Genomic DNA, 24,016 nt, shown 5'->3' on the forward strand with positions numbered 1-24,016 from the left:
TTATTACTACTGGGATTACTATGGGGGTCACTTATTACTACTGGGACTACTATGGGGGTCACTTATTACTACTGGGACTACTATGGTGGTCACGTATTGCTATGGGGGTCACTTATTACTACTGGGATTACTATGGGGGTCACCTATTACTACTGGGACTATTATGGGGGTCACTTATTACTACTGGAACTACTATGGTGGTCACTTATTACTACTGGGATTACTATGGGGGTCACTTATTACTACTGGGACTACTATGGGGGTCACTTATTACTACTGGGTCTACTATGGGGGTCACTTATTACTACTGGGACTACTACGGGGGTCACTTATTACTACTGGGACTACTACGGGGGTCACTTATTACTACTGGGACTACTATGGGGGTCACTTATTACTACTGGGACTACTTTGGTGGTCACTTATTACTACTGGAACTTCTATGGGGGTCACTTATTGCTATTGGGGCCAATATAAGTGACACTATTACTACTGTAGCCACTGTGGCGTCAATGTTACTACTAGGGCCACCATGGGAAACCCTATTACTATTGGGGCAATTGTGTGGGTCCCTAATACTGGGGTCACTATTATTAATCACGTCACTATGGGGATCACTATTAACACTGGGACAACTATGGAGGTCACTGTTATTGCTGGGGTCACGATAGGGGTCAATATTACTAGTGGGGCTGCTCTTCGGGTCACTATTATTATACAGTCTTAAAATTATAATTGACCCCTTTAAAGGAAACCATAAGACTGATGTGACCCTCTGTGAAAATTGAGTTTGACACCCCTGGGGTAAATCATATACATTACATAATATGTCAGTAAAATAACAAAGTGCTTGTTTGTCGGCTGATCTTTGGCACCTTCACGGAACAAACATTCATTCAGGATCTGCTTGTTTTAATGTCCCTCTAGTCTTTCCAACTAGAAGAATGGAGGATGCGAAGCTAAAGGCTCTTTAGGACAGGCCGATGATGAAGTACAAACATTTGTCTTCTCGATTGTTGGCTCATGTAAACATGTCAGATCAATTATCTGCTTGTGTGTTCCTCAAAAATAGGCCCTACCCAGAAAGTAAGACCTGTTGGGCTTTCGTGGGAGGCTTGAAATATAAGGCCTCCCCCCAAAATAGGACCTAGCTAGTGTGCCCGTAAAAAACAACAATATTCACCTAGTCCGCAGCATCCTGATGGTCTCCAGCGGCGCTGCAGCAGCGCAGCGTCCTCCTCGTCTCACAGCTGATCTTCTGCTGGTGACGAGGTTTTGGATAACCCGCCTCCAGCAAAGCGAGCGCTGTGATTGGCTCATCGTGCGCCGGCAGCCAATCACAGCCGGCAATCAATGAGCCAATCACAGCCATTCAGTGAATGACATTACTGAATGGCTGTGATTGGCTCATCGAGCGCCACCTGTGATTGGCTGGCGGCGCTCGATTGGCCAATCACAGCGCTCGCTTTGCTGGAGGTGGCGTATTCAAAGCCCCGTCAGCAGCAGAAGACACCTGTGAGACGAGGAGGACGCCACGCCGCTGCCGGACACAATCAGGAGGGATCGGGACGCCGTGGACCAGGTGAGTATAAGGTCCCTTCCCCCGAAAATAAGATACTATGCCCTTTTTGGGACAAAAAATTATATAAGACGGTGTCTTATTTTGGGGGGGAACATAATTATCTGATAAATGACCAAACGCTCAATTTGAAGTGATTGCATCTTTTATGCGGCACCCAAAGTTAATTGTTGTTGGCTGCACATTATTCTGTGTAAGAAGGAATGTTCTGCCAACAACGGATCTACTTGTGCATCAACTATGATTTAGGCACAAAAAGTAAAGCCAATTACTCCATTTAAATGGAACTGCATGAGCCCCAATGAACTTGCATAAAACATCGATCAGGGCTCGTTGCTGGTAGAAAATCTGCCAGTGTAAAAGAACCTCAAATAGGATGCCCCACTTAGAAAACCGACAGCTCTGTACATTGGGCAGTGGCCCATATTGGTACTGCAGTCTATTTGTCTCGCGGCAGCAAGTGGGGTTATACACTTCTGTATGGCCATATTAATGCACTTTGTAATGTACATCGTGCATTAAATATGAGCCATACAGAAGTTATTCACTTACCTGCTCCGTTGCTGGCGTCCCCGTCGCCATGGATCCGTCTAATTCTGATGTCTTCTGGCGTTTTTAGACGCGCTTGCGCAGTCCGTGCTTCTGGCTGGTGAATGGGGCCGCTCGTGCCGGAGAGCTGGTCACCGCGTCGTCATTGTAGCTCCGCCCCGTCACGTGTGCCAATTCCAGCCAATCAGGAGGCTGGAATCGGCAATGGAACGCACAGAGCCCATGGTGCACCATGGGAGAAGACCCGCGGTGCACCATGGGAGAAAACCGTAGTGCATCCCTGGGAAAGGACCGGCGGCCATCTTAGGGAGAAGATTTTTATAACTCCATATTTCGTCGGATCGGTGAGTAGCAAGCGGTTTAAAAACCACTTTAAATTGCTATTTTATGCCAGGGGGGTGACAGGGGGAATGGGGTAATGTAAAATTTTGATGTTTGCCGCGAGACAACCCCTTTAATGGGACTGCAGTAGCAACCTGGGTCACTGCACAATGTATGGAGCTGTCTACTTCCTGCAGCAAAACAGCTAGAAGTGAGGCAGTCCCTTTTAGGCTGGGTTCACATGGGGCGGATTTGCCGCGGAAATTCCGTGTGTAATTTCGGCGCGGCAAATCCGCGTGTGGCCACTAATCCCGGGATTAGCCAGCCATGTGGACGAGGTTTCTCAGTAATGTTGTCCACACGGGACGGCAAATCCGCTGCGGCTAAGACGGCAGAAGCGGATTTGCTGACCGCAACATGTCCATTTTTTTTTCCCGCTGCGGCCGCACTCTCCTCTATGGGAGCGCCGGCCGCAGTGGAAGAGCGAGTGGCCAGGCCGCTTCAAAGCCGCCGCGGGTTTTGCAGCGGTGGTTCTCCCGGCAGAAATCTCGCGTTTTTTTGCTGTGGCCAAACCGGCGAGATTTCCGCCGAGAATCCGCCCTGTGAGAACCCAGCCTTAAAGTTCATGAACAGTTTTGGAAGACTATGATGTTGAATCCACTGGGAACAGGAAATAACATTTTACAAACATGGTACTTTGAGAATGGCAAAAGCCTTGCATTTTTAATATGATGTTAAATACTGTTGTGTAGGAAAGACTGAGATAGAGGTAGGCAAAAAGCCTCAGGACGTAAAAGCCAATTTTCCTCATTTTAGGGAAACAATTCCTTTCTGACTTCAAATCTGGCTCTCAGAATAATCCCTGGATCAACAACCCTTCTGAAGTAATTGGTGATTATAACATGTAATATTGTTACACTCACAAAAGGTGTCCAGTCCCATCTTATACTCTTTTATAGAATTTGTCATCACCACACCCTCAGGCAGAGAGTTCCATAGTCTCACTGCCTTTACAGTAAAGAACCCCCTTCTGTGTTGGTGATGAAACCTTCGTTCCTCTAGACATAGAGGATGCCCCTTGTCACAGTCCTGGGCATAAACAGATCATGGGAGAGATCCTTGTATTGTCCCCTGATATATTTATACATAGTTATTAAGGTGCTTCTCAGCCATCTTTTTGTAAGCTAAATTAGATTTTCCCCTTCATCAAAGTTAACAAATGAAGAACTAAGAGAAACGCAATACATTTAAAGGGGTGATCCTGTTACCGGACAAGCCCCCTTCAGTAGGGCAGCTTGTATTAAAGCAATTAAACAAGGAGTACTTGCCTCTCCACTGCCGCTGGGATTCCCCTCTGCAGCTCCACTCAGGTCTTGGCGATTGTTGTTATTGCTGCTGTCACCAGAACTCAGGGGACCGCTATAGCCAATGAGAGCTGAAGTGTCTCTAAATATCAGCATTCACATTCTGAGCGCCATGATGCCAGGAGTTTGGGAACGTGACGCTGCAGCGGTTACCTGAGGTTCGATGATGGCAGTTATCATGACAAACGCTGGAACCAGAGCAGGGATGCAGCCCTGTAAAGGATGTTGCCCAAGACATTGTACATGGGGGAAACATCATTAAGATAAGCTTTTTACTGTGTTATTTATCTATGGTTTACTTGATACAATAGATTTCTGCAGCAATGAGTTCTCTTGTGTAGTCTTTGTAGAATATGTTAGAATTAGGCCTCGTGTCCACGGGCAAGTCGGATTCCGCATATGGGAGCCCGCAGCTGAATCCAACCCTGCCCGCGGCCAAGAACTATGCGTACCTGTCTGGGTCTTCACTGTGGATGTGTGAGAAAGCGCTGCCGCCGCACATGCGCCGTGGAGTTTTTAAATTTTTTTAAGCTCCTGCTTTCTGGCGGAATGTCATTGTCAATGGCGGAAGCCGTCCATGTGAGAATTGGCCTGAAATGGAGCATGCAGTGATTTGTTTTCCGAACCTAAAAGTCTGCAAAACAAATCGGCTTGCTTTAATTCAGCTGCGGACGCCCATGTTTCTCTATAGGCGGCTTGAACTGCGGATCGACCTTGGGCCTTAAAAGGAAAACTATGTTTATGTCTAGGCATATTTTTGCCTCAATATTGGTACAATTTATAATTTCTATCTTAGGTTGTTTTTTTTAAATAGTCTTTAAATTAAAATAAATGGATTGCCTGTTTTTTATTTACTAATTAAAACAATACAGATAAATATTCCATATTTTTTCTAATCTGTTTTAATTTTTTTATTATTGCAGATTTTTTTAAATTTTATGTTCTGTACATGACTATGGGTATGGGTACAAAGTTCAGAGATTTGCTTTATGGCAGCCAGAATCTGTAGTCTGGAGATGAATCACTGACATATCTAGGAGAGCTTTGTGTGCACAATCTGTGCAGGGAGGGGGAGGAGGTGAGCTGTGACATTCACCTATTGTCGCTGGTGGAATCCTGTATTATTTGCTTAAAAAAAATTATCATAGAGGTGTTGCCTTATTATAGGCAGAGTTACAGTGCAATATCTGAAAAGTGATGTCTGCAGTACAGGAAGTGTCAGATTATTATGAGTGTTTAGTGTGAAAACTGCAAGATTTCAGGATTTTTAAAAATATAAATAATGACACAGAAAATTAGAAGAAGAAAGGAAAAAAAACACCAAACGTGTACAAAAATATGTTTTAACATAAAAACATGGTTTAAACAATAGATAATAATGGAATCCATTCAAAGTAATGTTAATACCTAGAAAGATCTCTTGTTACAGATATACATATATTCCAGACGCATCACCATTCTGACAACGTAATCCACCTTACATTAGATATGCTAAAGCAAAGAAACAGCACGGCTTATAGATTTATATTGTCCCAGGGGAGCAAACAAAACATGGATATGAACGTAGAACTGCCTAATTGTCGCTAGATGACAAAGAAATTGTTCAAGTTAATCCTGTTTGATGGTTAATCCTAATATGTGTGGAATCTCTAGTGGCTCTATGACCCTCACAGTAATCACAGAATGTAGATCCTGTAATTAAACCTCTTACAATAACGTATTTGCCTGTACGGATGTCAAGGAAAAACGAAATTATACATCAAGAACATCTGTCAAACAAGTCCTGCTGCTCTAGGTTTTATCTCTTCAGAGTGATACAATGAATGTATCTTGTGCGATGTGAGGGGTACTTCTTTGTAATAACTCATTGTGACTGCTCAGGGAGCCGCTCCAGAAAGGGATCTATTATGTGTTCTGCTGAGTGACTTGTCAGAATAGTTTTGTTACTTCTGTTTTGATTATATATAGTTATGGTTTCTTTTTTCTATTGTGTATGGGTATAGTAAATATATTTGCGTTGCATCAAAGTATTTTTTTTCCGACCTTCTGAAAAATTCCCACAATTCTCTCACTACGTTGCTGAACGTCTGGTAGAACACATTTAGTATGTCATTTGTTCCAGAAAATGTAAAGTTATTTTCCACCTAATTTTTGCAGTAAACATGATGAAAAAAACCAATCCATGTTAAGTAATGACAAAAAGTTGTAACTGTTGGCCTTCATTCTGCAGTGTCAGTCCGTTCTGATCAGCTGACAACGTAGTTACTAGTGATACATTGTTTCTTTTATGTTGTTGGTAATCATAGCAACTGGTCTATCTCAGATTACTTTGGGCTTGAATTTAAAGGGGTTGTCCTATCCCATTTATCCACTTTAACCCCTTAAGGACCAGGCTGTTTTGTACCTTAAGGACCAGACACTTTTTAGGGATTTTACCCATGTGGCGGTTTTACTGCCGTATCTTGTTTCCTTTAGCTATCAAAATAATTTTTGCTGCGTTTTTTTCCCCCATGACATATAGGGCGATTGTTTTTTAAATCTCTTTTTCACTGACTTTCTTTCCCGTTTTTTAGTTTTATTGGGGGTAAAATGCTTTAAAAAAAAGGTTTTTTTAACATTTATAGTTATTTTTTTCAAATTTAGTATATTTGTGCTAAAATAAGGTATGGGAACGGGTTCCTCTATTTATTTGGGACGTTTTGATATATAATATGTATGGTTTTGGTTTACAGGGCGCATACGGCAACGGTTTTGGTTGGCGTCGGCTTTGTGTTATTTTCTTTCTTATGTATATATTGTTGTTGCGTTCTGTAATTTTTATTTACTTGTGTATCTAATCATGTTTTTTACTATCTATGTCCCCCATGACATCTAAGACCTCTGGGGGACATTCACTTTTTTTATTTTTTTTTATTTGACATTTTCCCACTGTAGCTGGGGTGTCCATAGGAGCCCTACTTACAGGGGAAAGCAACCCGTGTAGTGACATTAGTCACTGGCAGAGCTGCCCTGGGTCTAGTATGACCCTCCAGCTCTGCTGTAGCAGGAAACCCCGGCGGTCACATGACCCCCCCCCCCCTTCCCGACTCCCGCCATGGAAGAAACCCTTCTACTTTCACTTTCTAGTACGCAGTGCTCAATGAGTGCTGTGTACTCTGGGAAGGAAAAGACAGAAAGGGTTAAAAACCCCTCCGGCCTTCTCCTCTGGGTTATCAGCTGTCATTAACAGCTGATAACCCATCCTGCCTCTTATTGATTGCAGAGCCAGGAGGCTTAAAGCGTCGCCGTAATTTTACTATTGGCGGAGTTTTAAGCCCAGGACCAGGCCTCGTATATTTACTGTGCCTGGTCCTTAATGGGTTAAAATAGTACTTTATGTAAACTTATTAATATTTGTAAATTACTTTATTTTTGTACCATTTTGGAGATCATGCAACTGATGTAGTCCGTGTCACGCTCTTCGTACTTTAGGGTTGCCTATGGGCACAGCCATTCCCATCTATGTATCCGTCTGGTTTCTCAGAAGCATGCAGTTCCTAAGCATGCGCATTGGCTCCTGGACTGGCTATCTGTCTGAACTTCTGTTGCAGTGAATAGCATGACTCCTAGGCAGAAGCCATTCTATTCACTTCAGATGTCCATGTCGGAGTCCAAGCAGTGAAAATATAATACAAAGTAAGCCCAATATTATACAAAGGATTGGTCAGTATCTAATAAGGTGGCAGTAGGTTCACCTTTTCTTATTGAGCCCACTCCATCCCCAGTGCTGTCCTACCGCAGATCCTCATCTGCTAATGCTGCCTCCATACAAATTTGAACAGTGTTTGGTGTGAGCACACAAAGTTGTATACCATGGTGGCAGACTCTGTTGGGTATAGAGGAAGGTTGTCCATTGAGTTTTATTGGACACAATGGAAGGGAAAAATGGGTAAACCTCGATTAATATTGCCGAGATCTCTCGTATTACTACATAAGAAGTGCATACGCAAAAGCCAATGGCCCCATGATATTTGTCGCAGTGCCACCAGCAGCTTAGTATCGCCAGCAGAAATAGAAAAAAGGTGGGGAACAAGGAAAGGGACAAATAAAGGAAATCATGGAGATATGTGGGTAACAAAGTGTTATGGAGGGGTGAAACATAATTTTTAATATAAATGACATTGAATAGCAAAAAAATAAATAAATAAAATGACATTGCAATGCCCTCTTGAATGGGAACTGTCAGGGATTTGACACTCCTTTATTGATGACCTGCCATCCATAGCAAAAGTTAAATATATCCCGGAATACCCCTTTAACCCCTTGAGTGGCGGGTTTCCTACCACCCTGTCATGCCCACCAGGGCAGTTTTTTTAAAATGGTCTAATCATTGCATTTCAACTAATTTTGCAGTTGCGTCTCAAGAGCCATAACTTTTTCATTTTTCCATTGACATGGCCATATAAGGGCTTGTTTTTTGCGGGACAAGTTGTGATTTTTTAAACAGGGGGGAGGAAAAAAAGAAATGGGGAAAAAAGAAAAAAAGGGGCCATGTCATTAAGGGGTTAAATAATGTTTTAACTTCCTTCTCTGGGTCATTATGACGCATTGATACCACATGTGTGATTATATTTTTGATTTTTTTACAAAGTAAAGGGAGACAAGTGTTTTTATTACGGTATTATTTTTAATAATTTTTTTACTTTTTTTTTTTATAATTTTTTTTTTTGTCCCTTTAGGGGACTTCCACAGGGACCCATCAGGACCCCTGATCACATTCCGGGGGTCCGATGGTGACAGCCCTTTACATGCTGCAGTGACAGCCCTTTACATGCTGCAGTCACATAGACTGCGGCATGTAAAGGGTTAACACAGCAGAGATCGGAGGTTTTCTCTGATCTCTGCTGTAAGAGCAGGTACCTGGCTGTCCTCTGACAGCTAACAACCAGCTCTCCCTGCCACAGAGACCATCGGCTTGCTTCTGACAAGCCAATGGTCTCTATGGCAACCTGTAAACAAACCAGTGCAGGAGGTTGCCGACATGTCGGCAATATCTTCTGCTGGTTTTTCAAAGCCCTTGCACTGCTCTGTGTGGGTCTGTGCAGGCAGAGCACACTGTCACAGCTTGTGGCATTGTGCTCTGCAGCTCCCATAATGATACATAGCCCGGAAATCTTCCCGGCTATGTCACTATGAGCAGTGGAGCTCGTCCCGGAAAATTTCCCGGCGTGCCACTCAAGGGGTTAAGGCTGAATTAGACCTGAATCAAGTACAGAGAAAGGTCAAGAAGACAGACTTATTTTTCTCTTGCACTGCTTTATTATGTACATTTTGATAAGATTATTTCAGTAATATTTAAATATCTCACATTTTCTGAAATGTCCTGTTTTGGTAAATAATTGTATTTCCCATAATCTAACAGTTCTGGGGCATCTTTTCCTTGAACTCTACAATGTTCCTTTGCTATTCCTCCTAGAAGTGTATTTGTCAATTGACAAGTGGGTGTTACTAGATTGTGATGTTTCTCTACTGCACTGATTGGAAAGTGTCAGTGTGCTTAGGGACACACCTCTTTGACAAGAGTAATGGTAACACCCAGTTCTAGGAGGGGTAACAGAGGAACAGTGCATAGTCCTAAGAACATGGGCCAGGAAGGGTAAGGAGAGCACCTAGATGGTGTGTGAGGAGACTTATAAGGCCATGCATGCTCCTCTAGGAACAGATGATGCAGAATTATCTTACAGGGAATACAAGTATAAAGCAGACCTGCCAGCAGAGGTGACAGATCCTCTTCATAGGATGGTAATTATGTGCTTCAATGGACTGATAACCGGGATACATAATAAATTGTACTTCATAGTAGTTGCTGGAATAATTATGGCTCTGGGGGGTTACTTCACACTTTTTAAGTTATTTGATTTATTGCGATTTCACCACGGTTATTCGTCTGTCTCCTTCATGGGGCTTTGCCCTGCCCGCTCACATATGAAGTGGTTATTCTCCTTGATATAATTGGCATTCCTGCAATCCATCACAAAAGCCCCTGCCTTGAGCTGCAAACTCTAGTGAGCAAAGCAACTTAATTTTGACTCCCACCTCCACGAGTCCAGAAACATAACCACTCGATTCTTCCGGGGCCTTTTCTCACTATGCCTTTGTTGTCTTTCATCCTACGGGTCACAGCTGCTATTGAACGTGCACTTTTTTCTCTCCCATCTGATCATTCATGTGCATCGGAAGCATTTTCTGCAACATTTTCGAAAGCATGGCTTTCCTATGCTTTTTACTGAAAAATTTGGACTTTTTTTTTACCCACCGAGTTTTGCTTGGTTCTTTTTTTTTTATTTTCTCTTTTTATGGAAAAACATAATTATTTTGTACAGATTTTCCCTGAAGCTTATGGAGCAGATGCATTTGATTAGGATTGTTGGACCCTTTATTGTAATGTAGATGCTTTCAGGCTTGGAAGAATTTCTCTAAAGGGAAGCATGAACAGAAAAAGGAAGAGAAAAAAGCCAGGGGGAGAGGAGGCATTGTTAGATGTAGTCAGGCTCACGTGTTTCTACACTCCTTTTCATGCATGTCTTGTTATTGTTATCTCACATTGTAGTGGTACTTCTCCGTTGGCTTGTCTAAATGCCATGCTTCATACTAACACTCGTGTGGGCGATGGGACCTTCTTCAAAATCCCAGGGAAATCAGGACTTTATGCTCTTAAAGTAAGTCGGTTTTTCTTTCTATAATTATGCATGTTGTTGGTTTTAATTAAATTGTTCCTCGTTTGGATTGCAACTGTACTTGAGCCCTAAGAGTAGGAGTGGATTTTCCTCCTTGACTTGCCTTCTTCAGCAAGTCTTTTGTATGTTGTGCGGATGCTTTTTAGTAAGGACCCTGGAATATATTTTAGAGCAGGGTAGATTAACTGAATGAAGAATTGCAGCGCTGCTTATGTAATGCTCTGTGCATTATACACTTCACAGCAGAGTATATTATCCTGCTCCCAGTAAGTCTTAGTGTCTTTAAAGAACTATTGGAAGTATTGCTGCTTGATATGGAATCTGAGGCAATATCTATGTAAGATTCATCAGACCGCAACACTTTCTTTTTGGTGCTTGCAAATTAAATTTACCTGCAATTTTGAGGCCAGGCCTGTAGTATCACCTGGTGGCTGAGAACTTGTGGGAAACACAGTAATATGCCAAAAATGATTTATATTTTTAATGTCTCCTTGTTGCATCAGAAAGAAGAATCTTCTTGCCCCGATGATGGAACGTTGGATATAGGTTGCGAGTCAGAGTTAGATGGGACTGAAATGGCAGAGGCAAGCAGCAATGGAGAAGAAAATGAAGGTAGGGCCTGAAGGGCTTATTACCCTCTTTTATCTACTTTTGTTCCATGTTCTTGTTGGTATTTATTCAAGTTTTGTTGATTTTCTGATATTGTCTGCAGTGTGTATGTAAGTTGTGCACGTTCGGCTGTGTTCAACAGTGCTTGCTGCGCTATTTTTTCTAGTAGAATGACAAACCATGATAGTCAGTGAGGTAAATTAGGCACTTTTGGCGTCTATCACGTGACGGATTAGACACTACCAGTATTTCCGTTTTCCTATTTCTATGAATGGGCAGGGGAAAAAATGCCAATGCCAGTGCTGTCCCCAATTTGAAGGTAATACTTATTGGAAGGCTTGCCTTATATTGCAGCCAACATCTCTCCTGCTCTTTGACCACTCATGTATAAGGGAACTTTTCACCAGATTTCACCCTTCCAAACAGTTCAAACAACAATGAGTCCTAAAGAAACCCTTCCAAACATGGGACTTTTATTGCCCACTAGACCCTCGTTTCTTATGAAATGAAGATTTTAACCCCTTATGGACCAAGCGCAGTAAATATACAGCGCTTGGTTCTTGGCTTTAATGCCAGCCCATAGCAGATGTATGGCGCAGGATTAAAGCCTCTGCTTCTGCAATCAAGCTGTTACTAACAGCTGCGAACCCAGAGGAGAAGGGAGAAGTGTTTTTTAACTGCTTCCGCATTCTCCTTTCTGGGATACAAAGCGCTCAATGAGCACTATGTACTAAGAAGGGAAAGTGAAAGTGTTTCTTCCACTGTGCGACCCGACGATCACGTGAGTGCTGGGTCTTCCTGTTACAGCATAGCTCTGCTAGTGACTGTTGTTCAGCTCTGTTATTGACTGATGTCACTACAGGGAGATGGTTTTCGCTGTAACTAGGGCTCCTATGGATGCTCCAGCTACAGTGGAAAAGTGTATAATTAAAAAAAAAAAAAAAGACAATGTGAATTACCCTCAGAGGTCTTATGTGACGTCATGTGGGATGTAGATGTTAAAGAAAAAAGTTTAAAAAAATAACAGACTAAAATAAAAATATATGCATTAAAAAAAAAATAACCCAAAGCCAACACCAACCAAATCCATTGCTGTGTGCACACTGTAATCCAAAACTATACATATTACATATCAAAACGTCCAAAACAAAATAAGGAACCCATTCTTATTCTTTATTTCAGCATAAATATAATAGTTTAAAAAAACTGTAAATGTTAAAAAAAATCATTTTATTTAGCTTTTTACCCCCAATAAAACTAAAAAACGGGGAAAAAAAGTCAGTGAAAAAAGATATAAAAAATAACACTATATGTCACGGGGGAAAAAAAACGCAGCAAAAATAATTTTGATAGCTGAAGGAGAAAAAATAGTAAAACCACCACATGGGTAAAATCCCTAAAAAGTGTCTGGTCCTTAAGGTACAAAACAGCTTGGCCCTTAAGGGGTTAAATAATCCAGTGTCATATGCAAACAACTATTTAACAGTCCAGTGGGTGTGCTCAGACCCTGCCAGCTGCACAAAAAATTCCATGTAAGTTAGCCCCTCTGCCTCTGATGTGGATGAAGTCCCCTACAAGCTAGTCAAGAAGCCAATGTCACAGACGCCTGAGTGAGAAGGGTGTATGAGCTGGAGAACTGTGGGAAAAAAAGAGTGAGAAAGTTCTAAAAATTAAATTCTTTTTATTAACGAACATTAAAGTGCCGTTGAAGTCCTCAAGCACAATACACACACTCCACTGACGCGTTTTCAACACCCAAACTGTCTCCTTAGTCATAGTAAAAGAGTGAAACGCCTCAGTCCTTACTTCAGTAAAACATTGACCAATCCGCACATGCTGTTAATAAATCACATGATGTATGAGGGCTGGGGGAGGCATCCACCAATCCACTCGCCCCAAACTCCAAAAATAATTAATGAAGAGATGTGTAAAATACAAGGCAATAAAATAATCAATCAGTATGAATCAATATTGTAGAAAACTTCTATAACGCCGACTCCAGAGTAGCTGCAGTATATATAAATCTCCCTTGTAGGTTCGCAGAGCAGCAGCACATGCACAATGGCGTTCAGTGGATTCATGAGGAGAGTTTTACTTGTATTTCTGGCTTTTTGCAAACTGATTCTTGTGGCGCTATAAATCCTGGCGGTTTCATTTTTAGCCATTGTGAATGTGCTGCTGCTCAGTGAACTCACAAGTGAAGATTTATATATACTGCAGTTACCGGCTTTATGCCCAGTACATTTTTCCATAACTTTTCTATAGTAAGTAATGTATTTTGATATAGATTTATTATTTTGTTTTACACATTTCTTCATGAATTATTTTTGGAATTTAGGGTGATTGGATTGGTGGGCTTCTCTCCCAGCCTTCATACATCATGTGATATATTACAGCATGTGGGGATTGGGGAAGGTTTTACTTAAATAAGGACTGAGGTGTTCCATTCCTTTACATCCGTGTTGGCAGAGTTGTGTGTATTGTGTTGGAGACTTCTATTGTATTTTCATGTTCTTTAATGAAGTTCAAGTTTTTAAAATTTTCTCAAACTCTGATGAGCTGAACTATTTTCTATAGTACTTCATTCTGTGCGTCAGGTCGCGTGTCAGGTGTCCTCCGTCCCTGAAGTTTGGACGTGGCTGGTGAGTTGGAGTTGCCCTGGAGAATATAGTGAGTCTGCCCACAGCAGGGCATTGCAAAGCGAGATTTGAATTCGTTTTTGGATGATGTAGTGGTTATTATCCATGTCAATCAAAAGCAGAGAGGCTTTGGGTGATTGACACGGCCTTGGCACACCCACTGGACTCTTGAGAAGTCATTTGCATATGGCGCAGGGTTTTTAAAAACTTAAAAAAAACATTCATGAAGTATGCAAAGCTAATGGGCAGTAATAGCTGCATGTTTGGGAGGGTTTCTTAATGACCGTTAGCATCCTGGGGAAGGTTTGGAAGGATGAAACCTAGTGGAAAGTTCCATTTGAAGTACTGAGCTCGATGTTCAGGTTACATTCTAGAGCGTAAGTGATCTTACAAATATGGCGCAAAGATATTTGTCTGAGATGGGCAGTGAAATAGCTGTAATAACCATGGACTTTCTCTTGGCTCTTAAAGTGCCATGAACTAATAATGGGTATTACATCAATAACCGCTTGTTAACAAAGCAACTTATTTGTAAGCAGTTACGTCTTGCAACAAATGTATCCCCGAGTCTACTAAAATAAGTTAGGCTGTTTTTTTTGTTTTTTTTACAGAATTTCCGTCCCTCCTCTCTCTTTTTAAGGGAGAGAAACTGAAATGAAATCGAAAAAAAACCCAGATCTGTTCACCGCCCCTCATCCTCATTGATTTCAATGAGGTATCAAAAAAACATAAAGCAAACAGAAAGGCTTTATTTTGCTTCCATTCCGTCGGACTTCCATTTTTTTCCTACGGAAAAATAATACTGCAGACTGCGCTGTTTTTGAATCCAAAAGCGGGAAAGCTGACGGAATGGAAGCAAACTCTTTACTGTGGCTTTCCTTTTTTTTTTTTAGTCAACAGGGAAAAGAGCAAATCCGTTTTTTCAAGTTTCTCTCCTCTAACAGCTGAGACGGAAACTCTGAGCCCTAACGCAGCAGCCTGTGTACAGCGTTTCCGTTTTTCTGTTCTATCTTGGGAGCAGGATGACCGAATCCCTGCAGTGAACAGATCCATCTTATAATGATACCGACCAGTGCCGGCCAGACCTCATTGATTATAATGGGGTCTGTCCAGCTTCTGTTCTGGCCTCTCCCGTCTTCCTGGATGAAATATCGCAGCATGCTGCTCCTGACAACACAAGACAGCACCATCCTGGCGAACAGCTGATCCTTGGGGGTCCCGGCTGGCAGACCCTCACTGATCGCTCTTGATGACACATGCAGATGGGTTCATCAATAATTCAATGGTGAAAACCCCTTTTAAAGTTTAACAAATAAGTCTCTGTGATCTCTCTAGCATGCTTCACATGTTGTTCTGACTTTGATTACTTCTTGTTACAATGCCCTTGCCTCTTTATGTATTTGTGCGCAGTGTGCCTGAAGCAAGTGACTGAAGAAGCGTCTTCCAACCGAGTGCAGAGCAAGCTAGTGTCTTCCTTCCAGCAGCACACCAAAAAGGCACTGAAACAGGTAAGATTGATTTTATTCCCTCCAGTTTTGCTGACACGCTGCCAAGGGATGACATGTTGAATTTTTTTTGCTTTTAAGGCAAATCTGTCACAGTGAGAATGCAGTCTAATCTGCAACCAGCATGTTATAGAGCAAGAGCGGAGCAGGTTGATAGAAAGTTGTGTTAGAAAAGTTCCAGAACTTGTCAGCTGCAGTACTCGTTTAATGAGTGCCTGTCATACTGTAAAGTCAGTGGGGCTGGCTGCTGTCAGCTCTGCAGTCAAGGACTTGCTGATCCTGTCCTCTTTTTTTTTTCATACTCCCCTTTATTTGCCTGGACATGTCAAGTGGACGGTTCCACCTGCTGATTGTCAATGGGGGTTAGATTGTCAATCAAGAGCCCGTCCAGGCAAACTGAGGTCAATATGAGGTAGTCAGCGGGGCGATAGGGGCAGAGCTATGCAGTCAGTCCTACTGACCCATGATCTTTAAACCTCTGCTCATTCTGAGCTTAGGAAACATCTGAGCAATCTTAGGGCTTATTCAGACGACCGTATATCGGCCGGGTATTCACGCCCAGCCTATATACGGCGTCTCTCTATGCAGGGGGAGGAGGCTGGAAGAGCCATGATCAGTGCTCTGAGCTCCCGCCCCCTCTCTGCCTCCTCTCCACCCCTCTGCACTATTTGCAAAGAGAGGAGGCAGGACTGGGCGGGGCTAAGTTCTGTGAATTAGCTCCGCCCCCGTCCCACCTCCCCTCATTGCAAATAGTGCAGAGGGATGGAGAGTTGGCGGAGAGGGAGGGGGTGAGAGCTCAGAGCACTGCTCCCGGCTCTTCCAGCCTCCTTCCCCTGCAGAGGGGGACGCTGTATATCGGCCGGCGTGAATACCCAGCCGATATATGGTCGTCTGAATAAGCCCTAAAACTGTGATTGACCGTTTACCCCGTTTAGGTGTATAGAGATAAATGTCAGTCACTTGGTGGGACTACCAAAATAAGCAGATGATTGAATGAACTTATGTTTTACTAGAAGATATATTAATCTGCTCAGTTTCTTCCTGTTCTAGAACATGCCACCTATAAATTGTGCTGTATTTTCAATGTGACAGGTTCGCTTTAACGTTTACAGTTTAAATCCATAACCTCCTGAGAGTGCACTATCCTACCAAGCGTAATTGGGCACCTAAGCAAGATTCAAAAGTAGTATTAATTCACATATGCTAATAATTAGGGCCTCCTTCAGCCCTAATGACATCAGATATGCTCCGTGAGCTACTTTCTACTAACTACTGATACACTTCACATGGTATTTCCATCCTACAGACATCTGGTTAGTTCTCTTAAAGCAGATGGCTGCTGTTCATGTTTATTGACTCTACATTCTTGTTGGTCCGAAAGATATCCAATAGGGTTCAGGTTGGGACTCTGTGTAGAGCAGTCCAATCGGGACACATCAATATCCTCAAACCAATGAAAATAGTATTCTATTTGTGACAAGGCCCATTGTCTTGCTGGAAGTATGGCTGACCATTTCCAAAGTACTACCACATGGTCAGCAACACATTACTGGCTATAATGTTAAGGTCCACCTCCGCGTTCATACTGCTTGCCACAGCAACCAACAGATCAAGACCAAGCCACCTAAAACATGGCCAGGCCATAATGGAACCTCTACCTCTTTTGTGATTTCAAACTGAAAAATATCTACTGGCTAGGCATGGGATAAATGGAAAGCATATTCACCTGTCTTGGGCCCCCCATCTCCTTCGGGCACCACTAACCAGCTCTGCTGCCCCGTCCATATACTCCGCCGTCAGGCGACTGTTGCGGCCAATCAGAGGCAGCAGCATCACCTTCCGAACTCCTGACATCAGCGACCACATCCTGAGTGCCTTAATGCCAAGGAGTTTGGAAATGTGACCAATCAGGGGCTGCAGCAGTTATGTAACTTCCTGCCTGTTAGCTGTGCCATGCGATGGGGGCAAAAAAGGGCAAGTATGCTTTATTTTTTATTTTAACCCATGCTCAGCCAGTAAAAAAAATTAATTTGAAACCACACAACCCCTTTTAACTGTTGGCACAACACTCAGGCAAAGGGTGTTTCCAAAGGCATCCTCCACACCCAGGTACATCTATCTGATTTTAAGATGGAGTAGTGTGATTCTTCATCCCATAAATTGTTCTTCCATTGCCCAACTGACCAATGATGACGCTTCTTGCACCATTGATGGCCCCGATGCATCTTTAAAAGAACTCACCAGGTGTTCGCAGGATGAATGGAGGAAAAATATGAGCTGAAGTGTATTAGATGTTAGTAGAAAGTATGCCACAGCGAGTATCTGATGTAGATAATATACTGTAGGTAAATAATACTACTTTTGATTCTTGTTCAGGTGTCCAATTACTTTTGGTAAGATAGTGTAATTAATGAGTATGCTAAACTTGTCCATAAAATGCACATTATATTGTGTCTTGATTAAATCTGTTTTCTTGAGCTGAATATTACAAAAAAAGTTTAAAAGTTTAAAGTTAAACCTATTGTTTGAAAATGGGCAACTGCAAATGTGTATGGGATGCAATGCAGCCAGAAATGTTGCGTTACCTGCGTAATTTAAATGTTTGTTCCTTCCCTGGACATAATTTCAGTAAAGGTTAATTGTCTCGCTACATGTCTGCTGAGTAGGTGGGCTTGTCTCTGCTGTGATGACAGAGCTGTAAGGGGATCTACTCCTCCCCTCTCACAGCATCAGTCTCCCAACCCTGAGGGAGAGGTTCTACTGCAGCTCCCCTCCTCCCTGCGTAATATTTACTATTCTAGACTACATTCTGTATGTATGTAGTGTTTTCACACACCAACCGTCTTCGTGAAAGGAAAGGGAAACTTTTTAAGTTTCTGAAAGTTGAAGATGCTATTTTTCACCTACAGTAATATGACTGCAATTATTTTCCCTCAAGATATCCTCTTGTCTGTACCTGTAACTCAAATGACATTTCTATGGTCGGTGACTACATAGCCTAGCCTAACGAACCAAAACGGTAACGGTTACAGAGATTTCACCGATGATGATTACAGAGATTTCACTTAGGGTCCTGGAAGAGAGTAGTGGAAGGAAGGCTCCTTCCATGAAGCCAAAAGTAGATGTCTCCCAGTTTTAGGCGCAGTTGAGAGGATGTATTTTTGCATCAGAGAATGGTATGCAGATAAGTAAGAAGAAGTGGTAACAGGTTATTAATTGTATTGGTAAAGGAGAGTCTTACAAGGAATTTGGCTGGAGACACGTCAGCATGCTTTAGTATGTTACGGTCAGGGAATAAGAAGAAGTCTTTTTTTTTTCTGCAAAAAGTAGATTCCTTACTTTGGTTTCTTTTCAAGATCTGGAATTGGGCTCAAACACTAGTTATGTAGTCTGCAAAATCTAGCATCACATAGCATACTTTTGTGGACATTTTTCTTTACATTTGCTTTCCAGGTAGCAAGATAGAGTAGAAAAAAATATCTATTCTACTTTAACCTGTTTAGGACCAGGCACCGTAAATATACAGCGCCTGGTCCCAGGCTTTAAGCCCAGCCGTATGTAAAATTATGGTAGGGATTTAAGCCTCCTGCCTCTGCAATCAGTCAGAGAGGCAGGACGGGTTGTCAGCTGTTAGTGACAGCTGACAACCCAGAGAAGAAGACAGGAGGGTTTTCTAACCGTTTCTGCCTTCCCCTTCCCTGAGTACACAGCGCTCATTGAGCGCTGTGTACTCAAAAGTGAAAACATAGGTGTAACCTCCACTATGGGAGTCGGTGGGTCACGTGACTGCCGGGATCCCCTGCTACAGCAGAGCTGCAGGGTTGTACTAGACCCTGACCAGCTCTGCCAGTGACTATTGTCACTACAGGGATTGTTTTTCCCTGTAACTGGGGCTCCAGAAAATGTCAAATAAAAAAAAGCAAAAAAATGTGAATGTCCCCCAGCAGGTCTTATATGACGTCACGGGGTACATAGATAGTGAAAAACATCAAATTAGCAGATCATACAGGAAACCTAGATGGAATGCATCACCATTATTTTATACCCTATTTTAATAATCTGTTGTTTTCTGAAGGCATGTTTTTTATTTTTTGCATCTGATTATTGAGGGCAGCCAACTTGTGTGAGCTCTTACAACAGCAGGTCTGGAGATGTGCATTACAAGCCATGTAAGAAATCCAAGTCCTCGTGCACATGGCAGAATATTGAATTAGTATTTTTAAGCCAAAACCAGAAACAAAACCTTCAGGCTACAAGTATAATGGGACGATTTTTACCTCTTCTGTGTTTTGGACCCCCTCCTGGTTTGGCCTTCTAAATGTGTATGAGGCCTAAGTCAGATGATAACCCCATTGACTTCTGTTGCAGAGTATAGTCAGCATGCCTTGTGACATTATCATCTCTTCCGGTCTCTGCTTCCTCCCTGTTTCCCATCATTGGTAGATCCTGGGTAATCTTCCTATACATTCATAATGGAGGTGCTACCCTTGTCTGTAACTTCATCATCTCTTAATGGTAAGATCACTGCTGAACATGCCCCCAGTCTACTTGGCACATGCTAAAAATTAGCAGAAAGTATTAATTAGCCTACTGTGAGTGCTCAGCACAGAAAGTGTAATATTTCTGAAATTATTTTTATATTGACCAGTTGGGTGAAAGAATGTGACCAATGGGAAATAAATGACATTTTTCATTCAGTAATGAGTTTATTTCGAGGTTCGTTCATTAAGAAAAAAGTTGTTCCCCCCGCCCCACCTGCTCCTCCGTGCTACTTGATGTGGTAAATACAAGCATGCTTGACGAAGGCCCCGTGTGGCTGAAATGTGTGTTGCATTGCATTTTTAAAGGATGAGATAAGTAAAGACTGCATTTTATTTTTGGATCCCTCTGGTGCCTTGGATCTTTCTCTCTATATCACTATCGACATTTGTTCATTAGTTGGGTTCAGCGTAGAGCATTTGTCTCTTTTTTGGTGAAGCTAAATAATAATGTGAAGCGGTAGGTCAGGTGATCCGTCTCGGCCAGCCAGCTGAGATTTATCTGCTGTTTAGAATAGCGTATATAGGTAATTCAGTGTTTTTTTATCGCATCCACTTGAGTCAGAGTAGACATACCTTATGTGCAAACTGCAGCTGTAAGGAGGCCCATTGCCAACATTATAGCAGCAGCTAGATGCTTTCAAATGTCTATTAGATTGGAAGTAAGAGATTGAGCTAGTTTCATGGTTCACATGAATTAGTGGATTGTGGAGAAAGCAGTGGCTGATAAAAGGTTGTTCCATCGTGGCCCTTTGCGATCTCTGTCCACCCTTGACTTGCATAGTGCGTTATTCTCACGTAAGGAAGTCTTATGACAGATGTGAACCTGATGTGAGCAGATTCTGCATGGACACAGCCGCTTATAATCCTACACATGCCTTATTTTAGCACACAATCCCTTTAACTGTCCTGAGAGTGATAGATCTACGAATAGCATTCGGCATGTGCCCTGCCTCTGCATTTACAGTCCAGGAGCTGTCAGCTTTGTTCTCAGTGCCATAGATTGTGAATGGAGTAGCAAGGCACTTGCCCAATTGCTACTTTGCTCAAACTCTTCCTAGCCACCGGGGACAAGGTGATCGGCGGAGATCCTAACAGTCAAACTACCACCAATTTAGCATTTATCACCTGCCCAGTGAATAAGAGAAAATGCCTGCAGTAATACCCCTTAACTCTAAAGTGCACCGATTTCATAAATGTATAGCATTTGTGTCAACGATCAGCACCTCCTGGGCATGGGCCCTTACACATTGCCATGGCCCATTTTATCCCACTTTAAGTATACTAGTATCATTCTATTATCTTTACTTGAGACGTCTCTAGATTCCACGAACCACACAGACCCATTAGGTCACAATTTTACAATGTGAACTGGGTTAGGGCTCTTCTTTGAAGGCATGTACCAGAAATGACTTTTGTCACCTATCCATAGGATAAGTGATAAAAGTCTGATCAATGGGGGTTTCACCTCTGAGACCATCAACAATCCCTAGAACAGGGTCCTGTGCCCCTTTTTCTCTTCATTGTAGGCTCTCTGCACCCCATGCAGTGAGGAGGAGATTGAATGAAGTGATGGTCGTGCGGTGCCACTCCATTAATCTTCAGTGGCACTGTCGGAGATAGTGGAGCGCTTGCACTTGGATTTTTCCGTCAGCCTCATTGAAATGAATGGAGCAGCGCAAAACATGTTCGTTTGCCCCTCCGTTCATTCTCCACATCACTGCCAGTAGGTGCAGTGAGCCCGTAGTGGTGAGAGGAGCAGGACCCGAGAACCCCGCTCTTGGGATCAGTTGGGTTTTCAGCAGTGAGACCCCCACCATTTAGACTATAATGGCCTATCCAGTGAACAGGTGAAAGAAAGTAAATTTTGGGAAAACCCCTTTAACTTCCACCAGTGTAGTCTTTTTGTTCTTGCTTCTTGTTTTACATTTATGAGCGTTGCTTGTTTTTTGCACTGCTAAGCATACGTTTTATATATGTTTGCTTTTCGTCGTACTATAGAAAACCCGCGGACGGATTACTGTAATTTTCTTTAACTGCTGCCGTTATGTTTGTTGGTGTGACCTATTTTTATTCTGGTGTTCCTTACATTGTAATTGAAGTGCAGATATAGGTGCCCCTGCCGTGCCGCTGCTCTGAGGCTGCAGAATTCGCACAGCTATGTGGCTTTTCTTTATCTTCCAGGACATTAAATGTAAGTGCTGAGAAATATTGACTGGGAGCAGATTCCTGGTTCTTTGACTTAATGTGTCATGTGACATACTGAACAGCACAAAACATGACGAGCCAAAGACTATTTCAAATCTTGAAATATGAGAACATATTTTCAGAAATGAAGTCCTCATGGTGTTATGAGGTGTGACAGCATTGTATGTCTTCTTATTGTCACTTTGGATGGGCGTAACATTTTCCCTTTGAGGAATGTATTATATTTTATAGGTATTTTAAGGGTTTTCTAGGGGCATTTTGCTTGGCTCTTACAATAGAATGCGTTATTTATTATTTATTTTATATGTTTGGTATTGTAATAGTAATAATAATTACTTAAAGGGGTTCTGACATGAATAATGTTTTTATGCTTTACCAGCCATTGTTCCCTGGTCTGCCTAATGGACACAGGGAACCCACGATTTAATGGCTGTTAAAGCATAAAAACAGAATACTTACCTTGTCTCCTGTTGTTGTTGACATCGGGGGGGGGGGTCATCTCCCGGCAGGCGCTGTTCTTCTGCTTCTTCCTCCACGAGCCGCACCGCTCCGGGATCGCGCGCATGCGCAGTGGAGAGGTGCCCTCTGACAGGAGTTCAGTCAGGACGGACGGGCCGCCCACAGCAAGCACTGCTTGTGACGTGCTTGCTGTGGGCAGCCCGTCCGTTCACCTCGGAAGTGGCTGACGGACGGAGCAGAGCAGGAAGCGGTCATTTTGACCGCTCCTGCTCTGCTTCTACAAGCCACAGAAGAAGATGCCAGACGGAGGGGACATGTCTGGTGATCGGTCCAGGCAGAGTGAGTAAAAATTTTTTTTTTTTAGTGTCAGAACCCCTTTAATGTAGTTGTTCATGTATAGTATCACATATTTCACTATTTTCTCCAATATTTAGGACATTTTACAAGCTTTCTTCCTTCTTGCCAGACAGTCATGTTTGATATTTGCAGAACAACTCACTCTTATGTATAGGGAATACCGTGTTTTTCAGACAAAAAGACACACTTTTTAGCAACAAAAAAATCTTGCTAAAAAGTGAGTGTGTCTTTTGGTCCAATGTCAGGAGGGTACAGCAGTGCCAGACCCCTCTGACCACTTCCATAATGATCAGGCACAGCACTTTTGCACTGTAAGTGATCATTAGGACCACTAGAAAGTATCTTACCTCCCTCTGTAGCTCCAGTCCAGCTGCTGCTGATTGTCACCCACTGAATTCTGATCCCTCCTCCTGGCATCTGCGCTGCGTACAGGGCATGTGGTACCACAGATGCTGGAGGGAGAGGTTAGGGGTCAGAGCCTGTGATAATCAGCAGCAGCCGTAACTAAGGAGAGACGTAAAGTACTTCCTGGTGGGGTTTGCTTCCCCACCAGAGGTACTGGGGGAACATTACTACTAGAGCACTATTACGACTAAGGGCCACTTTTACTATGGGAACAGCTGGGGTCACTATTACTACTGGGGGCACTGTTATCACTGGAGGCCACTATACTACTGGGACCACTGGGGGCCACTATTACTATTGGTGGTACTATTACTACTGGGGGCTACTGTCACGGTAATGGGGTTTACAAGTCTGACAGTCATCTACCTGTGACATACAGCACCCAGGGTCAGACCGTAGGTTTGGCTTATTTCCAGCTCCCTAGATCCTGCAGGTATGCAGGATGGAGCCCAAATCGCACCCTTCACAGCCTAGCATGCCACCATTGACTGTTTCTGACAGGTCAGCCACCTCTGTTCTGCTTACTACATGGATACAAGCCTCCTTGGTTTCCATCAGGGTTATGGATTACTTTTTAAAGCCCAAAGACTGACTAGTAGAGAGTAAAGCTCTAGGCTACTTACACACAGCCGAGCGCAATATCGGGCCGTGGAACTGAGCCTGATATCACTCTCGTGAACATGCGATGTACCTGTGGATGCAAGGGGTTTTTCTATCAAAAACGCCTTTCCATCACTTCGGTGAGGTTGCGATCCTCCGGCGCAGCT

At 42.8% G+C, this 24,016-nt stretch overlaps 1 protein-coding gene across 1 annotated transcript in view; it reads left to right on the forward strand.

The window, feature by feature from the left end:
- The window catches only part of ASXL3 (ASXL transcriptional regulator 3), a 156,728-nt gene that overhangs the window by 47,279 nt on the left and 85,433 nt on the right, over positions 1-24,016 (forward strand). Inside the window, exons 4-6 of the mRNA XM_066578046.1 lie at positions 10,403-10,511; positions 11,033-11,141; positions 15,188-15,285. Coding sequence (XP_066434143.1) covers positions 10,403-10,511; positions 11,033-11,141; positions 15,188-15,285 — 316 coding nt within the window. The remainder of the gene's footprint in view (positions 1-10,402; positions 10,512-11,032; positions 11,142-15,187; positions 15,286-24,016) is intronic.

The sequence above is a fragment of the Eleutherodactylus coqui genome, chromosome 9 (genome assembly GCF_035609145.1).
Source record: "Eleutherodactylus coqui strain aEleCoq1 chromosome 9, aEleCoq1.hap1, whole genome shotgun sequence".
NCBI lineage: Eukaryota > Metazoa > Chordata > Amphibia > Anura > Eleutherodactylidae > Eleutherodactylus > Eleutherodactylus coqui.